Raw genomic sequence first — 17,796 nt, 5'->3', positions numbered from 1 at the left:
TAATGTTAAAAAAGCATACATAAATAAAAAATAAATGTTACTTTATAATAACATATTTTATTAACTATTTAAAATTTAAAATATATGTCATTTTATTGTGTTTCAAAATAATTACATTTATTTAAATTAATCCTATATATACATTTTTGGTATTTTTTAATATATAATCAGCAAATATTAACATTTTACTTTAGGTTTGATTTTTTTTAGTAAACCTCTAAAGAATAATTGTCATTTAATCTAGTATATAGAATCAATTAAATATTTCATTTAAAATTGAGTTAAACGTGCTATGGCATTTTTTATTTATCCACATTTGAAATTAATACATCAAATCAATTTACATTAATCTTTAACATAAAAATATATTGTTTTAGCTGTTTAATAAACTTTTTAAACACTCCCTATACTTTACCACAGGGAGAGCTCCATCCCAGATGTGGAGAACTCTGCCTACATGTGAAAAGTTACTAGTAGTAACTTTGCACTAGTAACTTAATTTTGGATTCAATATTTAATTAATTTAAATATATAAAATTAAATTAATTTTTACAGATTTAAAAAATCCCACCTAGAGTAAAATGGTTGTATTTGTTTATTATGTATTACACATTTACAAAATGTAGTGTACACAATTAATTTAAATTAATGTATTTTTCAAATACATTAAAGTTACATTTACTTTTAAAATGTTTAACGGTTTTTAGAATTTGTTATATATGTTATTATAAAATAGTATTTGTTTTTTATCGGTAAATTATTTTAACGTTAAATGAAATTAATATTAGGCCTGGGGGAAATTTTTATTACCCCGGAGTAATCGGAGCTATTTCAGTAATTATGCATTACTCTTGGGATACGAAATTACCAAACTTACGCCACTTTGAGTAATTAGGAGTAATTTGAGGCAAAACTCCTACTGCAGGAGCACAGAAGAACGAACTAAGAGCGAGAGAGCGGCTGCTGGCTAGTGCTGTTCCTGTACGGTAGCATTTAGTGGTGTGTTTTTAGCGCAAAATGCATCCTCGGCCCATTTTGAATGTGAGGGTGCATTATTCAGTAGGAAAATAGCGCTTACTGCTGGATTACGCTTCTCATGTAATTACGCTTAATTACGAGTGATTTTGCAGTATTTAAGCTGGAGAGAATTACGCCAGTGACGCCCAGCCCTAATTTATATATAGTATAAAAAAGTCAAAATAAATTAATTTACTCTAAGTAAATTAAAGTCAACTAGAAAGAGTATTTGTTACGGGGCTCTATTCTAAGTCACTGCTTCCAATATTTTCCATGGGAGGGTGTTGCAGTATCAGTGGTTGGTCATGCGTGGTGCTAGACTTACTCCAGGTCTGAACTACTACTGTTTTGGGGTCATTTTTGTTTGTAGTAACTTCACACAAGTTTGGCTCCACTCCCACTTCAGGGGGGGAGACATGTACGTCTACACTTTGTAGTTAATTTTACTCTTGGAAATGATGACTAGCCAAAGGTATAAAGATACTGAAGGTGTAAGACTAAACGTGTAGGTTTACTCATGTATAAATGTACCTTTGAGAATCGGCCCCTACACATGAATCTTTCAAGAGCAAGAATCTATTTATTTTTGGGGGGAGGAGCCAAGATGGCGACCGGGACGGCAGCGTAGACTCCCGGCTCCGTGAACCTCCGTATCCCGCACGGATATCCTGCATTAGATCCTCAGCCTGCGCTATGCGCCCGTGTTTGTGAATGAGAGCGGCAACCGATCGAGTGACTCCGAAGTTTCTGGCGGCTGTACCGCCGGAGAAACGGGTATTTGCAATTTGCGGCCTGTGCGGCCCCGGAGCCGGGACCTTGAGTGGACATCTTGGCCGGGTGGCAGTTTCACAACAGCGGCCTTTGGTGACTGGGTGGAGTCGGACTGCCGGATCGGTGCGACTATCGGCCTACATTTCGCCGTGGTCGCTTCCTACCATTAAGCGGAGCGGAACAAGTGCATGCCCGGGGTGGCAGTTCCACGACTCTCCGGTGATTGCCTCCGCCTTCGACGGTGAGCTGCCCGAACGCCGCCCGTAACTCGCCCTGATTCCTGCGGGCTGCTCCCGGATTTTCGCGGGCGCTGGTCCGTGGTGGGGACGACTGTTGCCCGTGACTACATAACGGATACATTTTTGGTCTGCCTCCGGAACCCTGTTTGCCAGCGACATGGACCTTGATGCGCTTGCCCCTGGGTCCCGGTCCCAATACGGGTTGGACCTACCCGGCGGCCATCTTGTCACGATGAAGTCTACCATCCTGTCCACCAGGTCACAGCAGGATCGGGAGTGTGCGACTCTGGGGAGCGTAGCGGAGCGATCGCAGAGAGCTGTGCTGGGGTACCGGGACCTTCTCGAGGCTCTCGGTGCCCTTCATTCCACCTTGCTTCATGGCGTTTGGGTATTGGGGAGTAGGCTTGATGGTGTGGCATCAGCGTTGGGACAGTTGCGGCCTGCCTGTCCTCCGATACACAGGGACTTCCTGCACTGCACTCAGGACGACAACGTCGGGGCCACCCCTGTGCCTAGTGACCAGCTGGAAACTCCGGACAGTCTACTATTGTGTGATCGGCTGGCTGTGGATCTGATCTGTCCCGGAGGTATTGGACCTGAGTGGGGGGGGGTGGCCTTGTCCGGTGTGCGGCCTCCGGCGACCCTGGGAAAACTCAAGCAACGGATGTCTACTCTGGCTGATTCCGCCTTCCTGGACCTTGTGTGCAGTGCAGATCCTGGGGCAGCACTGGGAAAGACGTTCCTCCATAATGCTGACTGGGCTGGTACTCAGAGACTTCCACCCCACCGGGGTGCGTCGCTTCCTGGTCGTTTTTGGACGCTCCTTTACCGTGTAGCATTGGACATGGCTCCGGGTCGAGGGGTATGCATGGGCGGATTTGCCAAGAGTGGCCAAGGATAAGAATGCTCTTTCAGTGGTGGTCGGCTAATAGGCGGGCGGGCTCGGGGTTGCGTGCTCTCATGGTATAACTGTCGGTATAGTAGGTGTAAAATGCTCCCCATCTTTCCTTGACATGGTCGATTTTGTGTTGTTTACTGTTTGCTTTGGGGGAAACATAATGTGCGGGAGGGAGACGCCGGGGGCATGTTTTGAAGGCCCTCCTCCAGTTTATTAATACTCTCTCTACCCCCCCTTCTGGTGGGGTTCTTTTCTTACTCCTTTTTCCCTGTTTCTTCTATATTTCGGGTCTGGTTCCAGGGCGACAGGCACACTGCTGGGGGGGGGGGGCCGTACTCATCTGCAGAGGTGCAGGGTGGGGGGTTGGGGGAGGGGATTCTTTTAGTCTTTAATCTCCTTTTTCCATGGCCTCCTTTTTCTTCTCTGATTCTTCTTGTTTTCTCTTTTCTGGGATCAGCGTGGTACATCTCCTTTGTTGTGAATCGTTGCCTTTTCATGTGTGCCACAATTTCCGGGGTGTTCTCTGGGCTTTAGGGCAGGGGACTGCAGGCGCAGCTGGGCATGATATTCTTCCCTATCCTGAATTTCCTGTGTCTGCGCCATTGATTCAATAGATTGCTGTTTATTGCTTACGTTTATCATTCTGCCTGCCTTTTATCGCTGTTGGGAAATTGTTCGGCACCTGATCCTTCTGTTTTTTTCCATTATAAAATGAAAACCCTTTTTATCCTGGTGTCCTACCTGCGCTCTTCACTGGCCAGACTATATTAGCATGAAGATTCTGCTCCCCGAGGTGCTGCCTGTGTTAACATTTGATCTCTGTTGTTCTGACTGCTTAGCGGCCGGCCCCGGGGGGTTGTAGGCCCATACTTGTTATTGATTGAAATGTCAATAAAGGTTTTTCAAAAAAAAAAAAGAATCTATTTATTCTTTAAGATATCATAATATTAACAGTAATATACCTAATAAACCTTATTATGAACATATTGTTTAGATACAGCTGTAAATATTTGTTTTGAATACAGAACTACATTGTGCATCTTTAACCAACTGTCTCTTAAGTCCCTCACAAGGCCTTTCTCCATCTTGAATCTGCCTTTTTGTGAATTTAAAATCACTGTTTTGTACTTTATTCCATCCCAACTCCTCCTGAAAATGTTCCCCACTCAGGGGGGCTCACCTTGAGTTGCACCAGATGCGCGTCCACGTGGCGGCTCTCAGAGTCCTGCTGGACCGAGTAGGTCAGGTCCTGCACCCTCCGCGAGGTGCCCCGCAGCCACGTCTCTATCTCGGGCAGGTGGAGGACGATCTTCCAGTCCGCCCCCGTGTGCAGCGGGGGCGGCTTCTCGTACCGTGGTCCATGCTCCTCCATTTTGGCTAGGCCGTACTCCCCATTGGGCGGCCCAGAGTCCATCCCACTGGCCATCCTTGGGGACGTGCTGGCCACCAGGGCGTGCAGCTCTTGCGACATCATGGGGGAAAGCGCTATACTCATGTCCGGAAGTGGGACTCCAGCGCCACAATCATTCCGAGTAACACTGTGGAGAGAAAGCAGAGGAAGAGGTTGACTCACTCTCCTTATGGGGCACAAGTGCTTTGCCAAAGCCCAGTCAGTGCACAAGCACTAGTGAGCACACCGACAGGCATAAGGACATTTCACACAATGAAGTAAACGCCAACCCACATGCATCTTTGAATTTAGGCCAAACCCTGCCAGCATCTGCTCTAAAAGTATTTATTTTGGGGAATGCAGACAATGACTGGCAACATTTTGTGGGATTGAGTCACATGTATTGAGTCCGAAGCAGCCACCAAAGGTACAAATAAGCCACGGCAGATGTATGGTGTCTGGATCTAGCCGTCGATGGTGGATGTCCCACCAGCTCAGAAGCACAGCTCAACTCATCTTTAGGGCATCTCTCCACAGCGGACGCCCCCTATACCTGACAGCCTACTACACACATGATGTGTGCATGTGGAGTCTATTCTGCTGGGATCACCCCCAGTAAGACTGATGTATGAATCCTAAATACAATCACAGAACTAACCACTACAAAGGCTTCCACTGACACTAACCAGTGATACAACAATCCCCAGGACACTTCTTTTCATCGGCTAATAGGTCCCAAAAGTTGTATTTTCTATTGAAATTCCTGTAGTGAATGAATAACAGGTAAGATTGTAAAAACTGTGCCTAAGGCTGGACCCGGTTAGTAGGGAAGGCGGAGGAATAGCACCAGCCTGGGCACAAGGCCCCGGTCTGTGACCAGTATCCACTGGACGTGGACTAGCTATTTTCAGCGGCTTTTAGCCATGCCCTGCATCGAATACCACCCCCCACGACCCAATGAGCACAGACGAAGGCCATGCCCTACGGGTCCCATGATTGGAGGCGTGGGAGTGGGTGCAGGGCATCGCTCAAGACCACGAACTCCGCCTAGAATCCACCGGACACAGCGAACGCCATCCTGGGGGCTCGGAGGCCTGAGCATTGGTCGTCGAGCACAGCTACGGGGCAGGCCTTGTGGGGAACGCCTGCTGTGCATGGCTCTGCATGGTGGGTTTTGGGGGTGAGGGCACTTGAACAGGGGCAGAGTATCCCACTAGAACACTGAAAATAGAAAAAAAAGTTTGTAAATAGGAAATAAAGGTTCTTTATTTGCAGTACAAAATAAAGTGTGCTGCAGAAACATCGAAATTCCCCTAAAGACTCATCCCAAACCCCACCCCACTACTATGATCCCCCAAAAAAACCTTTCTAGACTTTGCCCTCCTCTACTTCACCTTGGCTCACCCTAAACCTCATTTTAATATTACGATCTCCCAAACAACCCTTTCTGAATTCTTCCCTCGTGCATCCCTCTTTGACTCACCCCAAACCTATGATCTCTCATCCCTTTCTAGAGACTCTTCTCACCTCCATCCCTCCTTTCACTCCCCCAAACCTCATCTTACTACTATGATCTCCCAAATAACCCTTTCTTGACCCCCCCTCTTCTATCCCCCGTTACTCTTGTCAATCAAACCAACAAACTCACAAGTCCACCACTCGCATTAACTCAAATTAAAAAGGATTCACCACTAATCCTTTTTGGGTTCCGGAGTAGTGGCTACTCGCCAAAAAGTGCTTTGACGCCTCGTCAGGGGTAGTAAGCGCTATATAAATACAATTACAATTGCACCTCTGGCTGCAGATGTCGAGAACCCCCAGGCCGCGACTGAGGTCAGCCAGGAGGAATCCAAACCCCCCTGAAATCACTGTCAGTAACCCCAGATCCGATGAAAATATCATGGCAAACCTCCACCTGCATCAAGAGCCGGGGTGCACAGGGCGGTAGATATACACAAAATGAAAATGCATGTAAAAATAAAACACTCTTGCAGAAATAAAGGCGGTGTGCGCTCTGAGGGCAGAGGATGGGGCCCCACAGGGTGCAGCACCCCTCACCGGCACAGGGCGCCCCTTCTGAAGGGAGGGGCTGGCCATCAGCCCTGAGGGTAGCTGCTGAGGGGGCTGGGGGGGCTGGATGGGGGCTGCAGGGCAGGATATGTGGAGAGGGAGCGGGGGGGACAACATCTGCTTCAGCTCGGACCTGGCCTGGCAGCGCGTGCCAGTGTGGGATGTGGGACTCTGTCAGGCCCTGTGGTGCTATCAGTGGCAGTGCGTCCATTGGGGCGTTGGGGCATTGCCCCACTAATCAGCATTGCCACATTCTTCCTCGTTAACTTAACGAGGAAGATTAACTTCACCCACCGGCGTCCCGCGGCCGGAGTCAGTCAGGAGTCAGACGCGTCACTGAAGGGGGTGGGCGTGGGGCGGGCCCAGGGCAGCGCTGCAGGGTTGGGTTTGTGTTGTACTTGTTGACTGACAGCAGCAGCAGGGCAGGCCCAGTGCGCATGTTCGGGTTTGAGCTGATCATTTTTCTGACCAGCCCGAACATGCGCACTGCAGTGCCCTGCATTAGGAGAGCAAGTGAGGGTTGCCAGTGGCCAGTTGCCGCAGCCCCTGGTCTCCTATGGGCGGGGACAGTCCCTGCTCAAGCCAATCCTGGCGCTGCTGGAGCAGCGTCTGGATTGGCTGAGAGGGGTTGTCACCAGCCACTCACGAAGGTGCCAACGCGGACCCCAGCCCAGGAGCATACAGCAGAGGCAGAGCAGACCGACCTGGCGGTCAGGTAAGTTTTAAAAGTTTTTTTTTCTTTCTTTATTTTTAAACCCACCCGGCCCCCCACCCCCGCGAGTATTGCGAGCCGCGACTTAACTAAGTGACATTCCTGGCTCAGTGGAGGATAGCGATTCGATTGTCATGTTGGGCATGCACTATTAATCTAACCTCTAACTTTTTGCAACGCCTTCTGTTTTCACGCCCAAACAATGGCTGACATTGCAACTATGTCTTACTTCCCAGAAAAATACACGCATCAGTGCAAAAGCTTTGCCTTAACAGCAAATATATTGGTGTTCTTCTCAGTCGGCCGATTGTAAAATGCGGACTACTTTCAGTGATAACACGAAGTACTCGTGAGGCCGGAAAGCTTCCATATTCCATATTTAAAGTCACTTGGGGGCATATTATCAACGGCCAGCAATAATTATCGCTGGCTGTGCTTAGCGATAAATTTCTTATCGCAGGCTATCTCTGGAATTTATCGCCCTGGTAGTGCGTTATTAACAACACGTTTCTCCAGGGCGATACAAATTCCAGAGATAGCGAGGTTATCGCCGTTTTCCAGGGAACATCACTGGTTTTCCAGCGATGTTCCCTGCAAAACGGCGATAACCTTGCTGATACGACCCTGTGGTCGTATCAGCATAATCCACCCCCTATGTCAAACATAGGTAAGTCAGGATTTTAGCAGGCGTTATATTTTGGCGAAAAACTGCCATTTTCACCAAATTCTAACGTCTGCTAAAATCCTGTGGGCTGCATTTAAAATATTGCGATGTGAACTTCAGCGATATTTGCAAGGTAGTCCATCCGGGGTATGCCCAGTGACGCCCACTTTGCATCTCATTAGAGATGCAAAGGGAGGCGTTGGGAAAAGGGTGCTAACATGCGATTATGCATGTTTACACCCTCTTGTAAATAGGGCGATAGTTTTTATCTCTGCTTTTTTGGCTTTTTAAGCCAAAAAAGCGGAGATAAAGCCCTTGTAAATATGCCCCTGGGTGTGTTTTGGCACACAGCGGCGATCGCTTCTGAGACGCCTGTGATTCGCAGGCACCAGACGGGCACGTGTTCTGCAGCTGAAAGGAAACTTTTTCGATGTAATAGACTATCATAAAACATATAGAGATAAGAACCTCCGCCTTTTATGTTATAAGGATCAGGGTTCGAATTGCAAAGCTTTTTTCATGAGCGCGTCATTCTTCTGGAAATTTGCGGGAGGAAGCTGCCTTCAAGCGCCAGAAACAAACATCAACTCGAAGAACAAGCACTGGCAAAGCCCACAGGTGTCTCTTGCGTTTTGAGGTATAAGACACACCTATGTGGATAGGCAATGCTCGTTCTAACAATGTTGGGGTAGACCCCCTCATCCACAGTCCTTCCCTCAGAGGATTGCAATGACTCTCTCTAATAAAGAAAATAGACTGAGTCTTCCCTGTCTGTGTCCACTTGCTACTCTACGTTGTGGCCGACCCTTTATCGGTGCTTTCATTTAAAACTAAAGCCAATGGAGGGAGGTGAAAGGGGCGTGTTGTGGGCAACGTTAACTCAAATGGACAACACATCTCAACATACTTCAGAGTTTACAGCTGAGCAGTGGAGCAGCAGAAGTGCACTGTGCCCAACTGCATGCAAGGAACATGGGCGCCTATTCTCTAATTCGATATTAAAAAATGGGTACATTCAGGGCCACCTTAGGGGGGTGCGACCAGTGCGGCTGCCAGTGGTCGCTCCTCCACTAAGGCGGAGGAGCGTCACCTCACTGCTCTTTAAGTAGTGCAAAAAAATTAAAATAAAAGGATAATAACAACTTGTGTCAACAGCAGGTGGACAGTACACCTGTCGGCATACAGGCCGCGTATTTACATATTTATTTTGAGCACAGAATTCTATAGCCATGGTTTAGTCCACTTTCTTTATTATGCTAAGTGATCTTTGTAAACTCTCACAGGAAGATTGTAATTGTGTTTTCATATTAGAATCCGCATAATTCCTTTACCAAAATGTACATTACGTTTGTATTACTCTTTGAATCTTCTACGTTGAAACTGTCTCAGTTTACATGCCAACTCCCCCTTTCATTCTTTTGATAAAATAAATACCATTAATTCAAAAGCATGTGTTGTTTAAGGCACTGAGAGAGTGCCGGGTCTTCAGTTTGTGGAGTAGAGTGCTGTGTATTGTGTCCAAGAAGATAAGGTGCCGACTGAGTACTGATTAAGGGGTGGGAGGAGTATGCAGGAAAGGTGAGAGAGCGACAAGAGAAACATAAGGAAGAGAATAGAGCGTGCGGAAGGAGGGAGAGAAAAGTAGTGGAAGAGGGGAGGAGAAAAAGTGTGAACACTTGGAGGAGAGAGAAATATATGGAAAGAGTGACGGGGAGATACAGAGGGAAAAGAAAAGACAAACCACAAAGAAAGGAGAAAGGGGCCGACTAGAGTGAGGAAGCAGAGAGGTAAATAATGGGAGGTGGAGAAAGAGAGAGAAAGAATGAAAGAGGGGGGAGAGACAGAAGTGATAAAGAGAAAGAATAGAAGATGAAGATAGAGCAGGAGAGGAGCATAAAGAAAGAAAGAGACAGAAAGAAAGAGGAGAGTTAGAAGGATGGGGGAAGAGAGAAGAGGAGTCAGGGAAGACAAGAGAGAGAGACCAAGTGCTGCGATTTCTGTTATAAGCACAAGATGATGGACGGAGTGCTGAAACTTTTCAACTACTCACCCCAGTCAAGACAGCTGGGTTTAATCCATTGTTCTTTTGCTCACCATGCCACCCTAGTTTGGACCCAGTCATATGCATGTCAGTCTTGACCCTGCTCCTCATGGAAACAGTCCAGCACAACCTGCCAGTTTGCTATGTTTGCCCTAAGTGGGACGGGGATGCCCAGACGTGGGTCCCGTGTTTACTACCCCCACCAGATACAAGCTAGCCTGGCTGATGAGGGATGATACCTCGAATACGGTCCCAGGATGCTTGTTTCAGGTCCAGAGAAGACCGGGCATGGCAGATCAGGCTGGACTGTTCCCATGAGGCACAGGGTCAAGACTGATTTGCATATGGCTGGGTCTAACCTGGAATGGCGTGGCATGCAAGTAAACTGGATTTAACCGAGATCTGTGACTGGGGGTGAATGCTTGATTTGTTCAGCATGAAGACTGAAGGTGGGGAGCTGGTTTCTGGCGTGTTAAACATTTAATACTCCCCTGTGTTTGGTTTCCATTTCCCTGGGCGAGGCAGGTATGCCCGATAAACATGTGGGCGCTGCTGAGCTCATGTCCTGGGCTGGGAAGCTTATGTTCAAGGCTATTTTTCAGCACCTTGATCCTTTTTAGGTCTCGCCTATGCAGCACGCATGCGCTGCATAGGGGACCTTTAGCCGTCGGTCAGCTCTTTTTGGAAGCACATACTCGTGCTTGTGGTGGCATACACCTTGCGGGAGCACGCAAGGGCGCACCACATGCACGAGTATGTGCTTCCAAAAAGAGCAGACGGCGTGCACACGCACGCACGCACCACTCCCGGGCTTGTTAATCCAGTCACAAGAAGCTTTACGTGGGGTTGCGCGTGCGCTTCTTAGAGGTCCCCCTTCCCGCAGAATCGCCACTCGTGGTTTTGCTGCCTTGTGTGCCCTTTTGAGTGGACTGCGCGCGCACGCACCACTCATGGGCTTGTTTAAATTATTGCTTGTTGAATTTTGAGGTGACATTTTACGCCATTTCTCACGCTATTCGCATGATCAGTCAGTGGATCGACGCCGGAATTGGTTGCCATAGTAAAGCCAGACCAGTACCTCAGTTCAGACTCAGCTCTTGTGGCTTGTAAACCTCTTCTTTAAATGTACTCGTGTTTGCATATTTGTTTTCACTTTTTAGGGTATTTTCATGCGTCGTCTTTCTTCTTAGGCTGGGGATGTGAAATTGGGGACTTAAAATCTGAATCTATATTTGCGCTAGACAGTACGATCAATTGCAACAGTTCAGCAAAAATGTACTTTTTTATGTAAAACAAAAGATAATGCGCCACCTACTGGTTTTAAGAGTATCTCTTTTCTTGATCCTTCCAAAAGGAGAAACTCACAGGCTGCAACTCGTGTAAAATGCTTTTACTTCACCCCCCACATACAGTACCTGTCTCACCAGCTCACCTGATCCCCGGTGAACATTCACGTCTCTATTTCTTGCAGAATAACTCATCATTTAAGTGGTAGCATACAGGCTGGTGGTGGTTAAAATCCGGTACCAATATAAGCTGCAAGTTCAATCCTTCAAACGGGATTGGATGGAAGACGGAGCCTTTTCTGCAAGTGCCTCACGGCTATGAAACCAGCTCCCTCTTGAGTTACCCAGAGAAGCTGGTTTATAGCAATACTGGGAAAGTCTAAAAAGTGGGTATTTCCTGCAGCATCAGCATGATGTGTTGTCTCGCCTGCCGGAAGTTCTATGACAAGTGTAGAGTGCTTTGTAGCCTATGGGCGAAAGCAGCGCTCTATAAAACCCAATACTTCCAGATTTGGCACAACCCTTTAATCTCCCAATATCTCAGCAAGGCTTATTAGGGTTAAAGCAACAGACGGGCGCAGGACTAACCCCTGGACCAGTGCAAATTACTATACACACGAGGCACCCTGGCTCAAAATCCAAGCATGTGACAACAATCCTTCAAAAACTGGAAACAATATCTATCTAATCTGCAAAAAAATAAAAACAAGCATTTGCAATTCAATAGGTCTTGCATTTGAGAGAGTTTGAGCTATTGACATTGCAAATAACAATGCCTTTTATTTTTGTTTTTGTTTTAAAAACATAAATAAAAGGCATACTCATTTACAATGCCAATAGCTTAAACTTGCGTATCTGTGAGACCTATTGCATTGCAAATGCTTGTTCATGTTTTTCATGTTTCCATATTGCCTCCTGGAGTCTTGGTACAGCACTGTGGCTAATAAAAAAATGCTTCCTTTGATATTATGCTGGGAGACACTGGGGCTGAAGACACAGACACTGGGGCTGAGAGACACAGACACTGGGAGACAAAGACACTGAGAGACACAGACACTGGGGTTGGGAGACACAGACACTGGGGCTGAAGACACAGACACGGGCTAGGAGACACAGACACTAGGGCTGAAGACACAGACACTGGGGCTGAAGGCACAGACACGGGGGCTGGGAGACACAGACACTGAGAGACACAGACACTGGGGCTGAAGACACAGAAACTGAGGCTGGGAGACACAGACATTGAGAGACACAGACACTGGGGCTGACGACATAGGCCCTGAGGCTGGTAGACACAGACACTGGGAGACACAGGCACTGGGGCTGACGACACAGACACTAGGAGACAGACAGTGGGGCTGCAAGACACAGACACTGGGGCTGGGAGACACAGACACTGAGAGACACAGACACTTGGGCTGAAGACAGAGACATTGGGGCTGGGAGACACAGACACTGAGAGACATAGGCACTGGGGCTGGGAGACACAGACACTAGGGCTGGGGGATACAGACACTAGGGCTGGGGGATACAGACACTGAGGCTGAAGACACACACATTGGGGCTGGGAGACACAGACACTGGTGCTGAAAGTCACAGACACCAGGGCTGAAGACACAGACACTGGGGCTGGGAGACGCAGACACTGGGGCTGAAGTCACAGACACTGAGGCTGAAGACACAGACATTGGGGCTGGGAGACCCAGACACTGGGGCTGAAGTCACAGACACTGGGGCTAGGAGAAACAGACACTGAAAGACACAGGCATTAGGGCTGAACACACAGACCCTGGCAGATTCACACACTGGAGCTGACACAGACACTGGGGCTAGGAGACACAGACACTGAAAGACACAGACACTGGGCCTGAACACACAGACCCTGGGACACACAGACACTGGGGCTGACACAGACACTCAGCCTAGGAGACACTCATACTCAGACAGGAACCAGTCGTATTTAAATCAGGCGTGGCCCTGCTCCAATAGGAACAGCCCCCCCAATCCAGCATGCCAGGTTCCTCGGAACACGAACACAAGGAACCCCAGACTGGTTTCGGCCTGTTTGGGTCTCGTCGGTAGGGTGTAGAGCCTGTGGAGCAGAAGTTATTACTGCAGGATAATCCGAGCTAAAATTATAGGGTCGGTGTAGCACTGACTCTTGCAGTATAATCTGTGCTGGACATGGGGGGCTGTGGAGCAGAGGTGGTTCTTCGGTATAATCTAAGCTGCGATATGGGGGGCTGTGGAGCAGAGATGGTTCTTCAGTATAATCCGAGCTGGGATATGGGGGGCTGTGGAGCAGAGGTGGTTCTTGCAGTATAATCTGAGCTGGGATAAGGGGGGCTGTGGAGCAGAGGTGGTTCTTGCGGTATAATCTGAGTTGGGATATGGGGGGCTGTGGAGCAGAGGTGGTTCTTGCAGTATAATCTGAGCTGTGATATGGGGGGCTGTGGAGCAGAGGTGGTTCTTGCAGTACAATCTGACCTGGGATATGGGGGGGCTGTGGAGCTGAGGTGGTTCTTGCAGTATAATCTGTGCTAGATATGGGGGGCTGTGGAGCAGGGGTGGTTCTTGCAGTATAATCTGTGCTGGATATGGGGGGCTGTGGAGCAGAGCTGGTTCTTCAGTATAATCTGAGCTGGGATATGGGGGCTGTGAAGCTGAGGTGGTGCTTGCAGTATAATGTGTGCTGGATATGGGGGGCTGTGGAGCAGGGGTGGTTCTTGCAGTATAATCTGTGCTTGATATGGGGGGCTGTGGAGCAAAGCTGGTTCTTCAGTATAATCTAAGGTGGGATATGGGGGGCTGTGGGGCAGAGGGGGTTCTTGCAGTATAATCTGAGCTGGGATATGGGGGCTGTGGAGCAGAAGTGGTTCTTGCAGTAAAATCAGAGTTGGGATATGGGGGGCTGTGGAGCAGAGGTGGTTCTTGCAGGACAATCTGAGCTGCGATATGGGGGGCTGTGGAGCAGAGCTGGTTCTTCAGTATAATCTGAGCTGGGATATGGGGGGCTGTGGAGCTGAGGTGGTTCTTGCAGTATAATCTGTGCTGGATATGGGGGGCTGTGGAGCAGGGGTGGTCCTTGCAGTATAATTTGAGCTCGGATATGGGGGGCTGTGGAGCAGAGGTGGTTCTTGCAGTATAATCTGAGCTGGGAAAAGGGGGGCTGTGGAGCCTAGGTGGTTCTTGAAGTATGATTTGAGCTGGGATATGGGGGGCTGTGGAGCAGAGATGGTTCTTCAGTATAATTTGAGCTGGGATATGGGGGGCTGTGGAGCAGAAATGGTTCTTCAGTATAATCTGAGCTGGGATAAGGGGGGCTGTGTGGCAGAGGTGGTTCTTGCTGTATAATCGGAGCTGGGATATGGGGGGCTGTGGAGCAGACGTGGCTCTTGCAGTATAATCCGAGCTGGGATATGGGGGGCTGTGGAGCAGAGATGGTTCTTCAGTATAATCTGAGCTGGGATATGGGGGGCTGAGGAAACTAGGCTGTTCTTGCAGTATAATCTGAGTTGGGATATGGGGGCTGTGGAGCAGAGGTGGCTCTTGCAGTATAATCTGAGCTGGGATATGGGGGGCTGTGGGGCACACGTGGTTCTTGCAGTACAATCTGAGTTGGGATATGGGGGGCTGTGGAGCAGAGATGGTTCTTCAGTATAATATGAGCTGGGATATGGGGGGCTCTGGAGCAGAGGTGGTTCTTGCAGTATAATCTGACCTGGGATATGGGGGACTGTGGAGCAGAGGTGGTTCTTCAGTATAATCTGAGCTGGGATATGGGGGGCTGTGGAGCAGAGGTGGTTCTTGCAGTATAATCTGAGCTGGGATATGGGGGGCTGTGGAGCAGAGGTGGTTCATGCAGTATGATCTGAGCTGGGATATGGGGGGCTGTGGAGCTGAGGTGGTTCTTGCAGTATAATCTGAGCTGAGATATGGGGGTCTGTGGAGCACAGGTGGTTCTTGCAGTATAATCCGAGGTAGGATATGGGGGGCTGTGGAGCAGAGATGGTTCTTCAGTATAATTTGAGCTAGGATATGGGGGGCTGTGGAGCAGAGATGGTTCTTTAGTATAATCTGACCTGGGATAAGGGGGGCTGTGGGGCAGAGGTGGTTTTTGCTGTATAATCGGAGCTGGGATATGGGGGGCTGTGGAGCAGAGATGGTTCTTCAGTATAATCTGAGCTGGGATATGGGGGGTTGAGGAGACTAGGCTGTTCTTGCAGTATAATCTGAGCTGGGATATGGGGGGTTGTGGAGCAGAGGTGGTTCTTACAGTATAATCTGAGCTGGGATATGGGGGGCTGTGGGGCACACGTGGTTCTTGCAGTACAATCTGAGTTGGGATATGGGGGGCTGTGGAGCAGAGATGGTTCTTCAGTATAATCTGAGCTGGGATATGGGGGGCTCTGGAGCAGAGGTGGTTCTTGCAGTATAATCTGACCTGGGATATGGGGGGCTGTGGAGCAGAGGTGGTTCTTCAGTATAATCTGAGCTGGGATATGGGGGGCTGTGGAGCAGAGGTGGTTCTTGCAGTATAATCTGAGATGGGATATGGGGGCTGTGGAGCAGAGGTGGTTCATGCAGTATGATCTGAGCTGGGATATGGGGGGCTGTGGAGCTGAGGTGTTTCTTGCAGTATAATCTGAGCTGGGATATGGGGGTCTGTGGAGCAGAGGTGGTTCTTGCAGTATAATCCGAGGTAGGATATGGGGGGCTATGGAGCAGACATGGTTCTTGCAGTATAATCTGTGTTGGATCATGGGGGGTTGTGATACAGAGTTGGTCCTTGCAGTACAATCTGAGCTGCGATATGGGGGGCTGTGGAGCCTAGGCGGTTCTCGAAGTATAATTTGAGCTGGGATATGGGGGTGCTGTGGAGCACAGGTGGTTCTTGCTGTATAATCTGAGCTGCGATAAGGGGGGCTGTGGAGCAGAGGTGGCTCTTGCAGTATAATTTGAGCTGAGATAAAGGGGGCTGTGGAGCAGAGGTGGCTCTTGCAGTATATTCTGAGCTGGGATAATGGGGGGCTGTGGAGAAGAGATGGTTCTTCAATATAATCTGAGCTGGGATAAGTGGGGCTGTGGGACAGAGGTGGTTCTTGCAGTATAATCTGAGCTGGAATATGGGGGGCTGTGGATATGAGGTGGTTCTTGCAGTACAATCTGAGTTGGGATATGGGGGGCTGTGGAGCAGACGTGGTTCTTGCAGTACAATCTGAGCTGGGATATGGGGAGCTGTTGGGCAGAGGTGGTCCTTGCAGTATAATCTAAATTGGGATATGGGGGGCTGCAGAGCAGAGGTGGTTCTTGCGGTATAATCTGAGCTGGGTTATAGGGGGCTGTGGAGCAGGGGTGGTTCTTGCAGTACAATCTGAGCTGCGATATGGGGGGCTGTGGAGCCTAGGCAGTTCTTGAAGTATAATCGGACCTGGGATATAGGGGACTGTGGAGCAGACATTGCTCTTGAAGTATAATCTGAGCTGAGATAAGGGGGGCTGTGGAGCAGAGGTGGTTCTTGCTGTATAATCTGAGCTGGGATATGGGGGGCTGTGGAGCAGACGTGGTTCTTGCAGTCCAATCTGAGCTGGGATATGGGGGGCTGTGGCACAGACGTGGTTCTTCAGAATAATCTGAGCTGGGATATGGGGGGCTGTGGAGCAGAGGTGGTTCATGCAGTATGATCTGAGCTGGGATATGGGGGGCTGTGGAGCAGAGGTGGTTTTGCAGTATAATCTGAGCTGGGATATGGGGGGCTGTGGAGCAGAGGTGGTTCATGCAGTATGCTCTGAGCTGGGATATGGGGGACTGTGAGGCAGAGGTGATTCTTGCTGTATAATCTGAGCTGGGATATGGGACTCGCAGGCCAGGTCGCTCCCCACGCTGCAGAGCTCCACCAGTTGTGCCCGTGCCTTCCCCCCGCTGCCTCCTGCCTCGTAAATTCGCCGCTGCTGTAGCTCTGCTGGTTTGTGTCTTCTGCCGCAATTGTTATGTTTAGTAATTGTACTGTACTGCAACTGTATTATTTCCTTATTTCTTTTGTGCCTCTTGTGCCCCTGTTTCCATTCTTCCCCCCTTCTTGACTTCTGTACCCCTTGCCGCTGTCCCCGCTCCCGCCGCTGCTCCCCTGCGGCCTCGCCCCCTTTTGCCTTCTGTGTCCTGCTCCCATGCTATTCGCCGCCCCGCTCCCGCCTCCCAGCTGCTCCTCCCTCCCACCTCGCCTTAAATGGCGGCCGCTGCGCGGCAGTGAGAGCGACCCCTGACCCTGCTCGCAGGCCAGGTCGCTCCCCACGCCGCACAGCTCCACCAGTTGTGCCCGTGCCTTCCCCCCTGCTGCCTCCTGCCTCGCAAGTTCGCCGCTGCTGTAGCTCTGCTGGTTCATTTCTTCTGCCGCAATTGTTGTGTTTAGTAATTGTACTGTACTGTAACTGTATTATTTCCTTATTTCTTTTGTGCCTCTTGTGCCCCTGTTTCCATTCTTCCCCCCTTCTTGACTTCTGTACCCCTCGCCGCTGTCCCCGCTCCCGCCGCTGCTCCCCTGCGGCCCGCACCCTTTTGCCTTCTGTGTCCCGCTCCCACGCTATTCGCCGCCCCGCTCCCGCCTCCCAGCTGCTCCTCCCTCCCACCTCGCCTTAAATGGTGGCTGCTGCGTGGCCGCTGCGTGGCCGCGCCGGAGGCGCGCCAGGGGCAAGCCTGTCTGCGTCCGTC

General features: G+C 49.5%; 1 protein-coding gene across 2 annotated transcripts in view; it reads right to left on the bottom strand.

Moving 5' to 3' along the window:
• The window catches only part of AKAP6 (A-kinase anchoring protein 6), a 799,841-nt gene that overhangs the window by 652,136 nt on the left and 129,909 nt on the right, over window positions 1–17,796 (bottom strand). For both annotated transcript variants that reach the window (XM_085627414.1, XM_085627413.1), the window contains exon 2: window positions 4,106–4,463. In XM_085627414.1, coding sequence (XP_085483540.1) covers window positions 4,106–4,420 — 315 coding nt within the window. In that variant the 5' untranslated portion in view covers window positions 4,421–4,463. The remainder of the gene's footprint in view (window positions 1–4,105; window positions 4,464–17,796) is intronic.

The sequence above is a fragment of the Triturus cristatus genome, chromosome 9, assembly GCF_964204655.1.
Source record: "Triturus cristatus chromosome 9, aTriCri1.1, whole genome shotgun sequence".
Classification (NCBI taxonomy): domain Eukaryota; kingdom Metazoa; phylum Chordata; class Amphibia; order Caudata; family Salamandridae; genus Triturus; species Triturus cristatus.
This window is presented reverse-complemented; position numbering and strand designations above follow the sequence as displayed.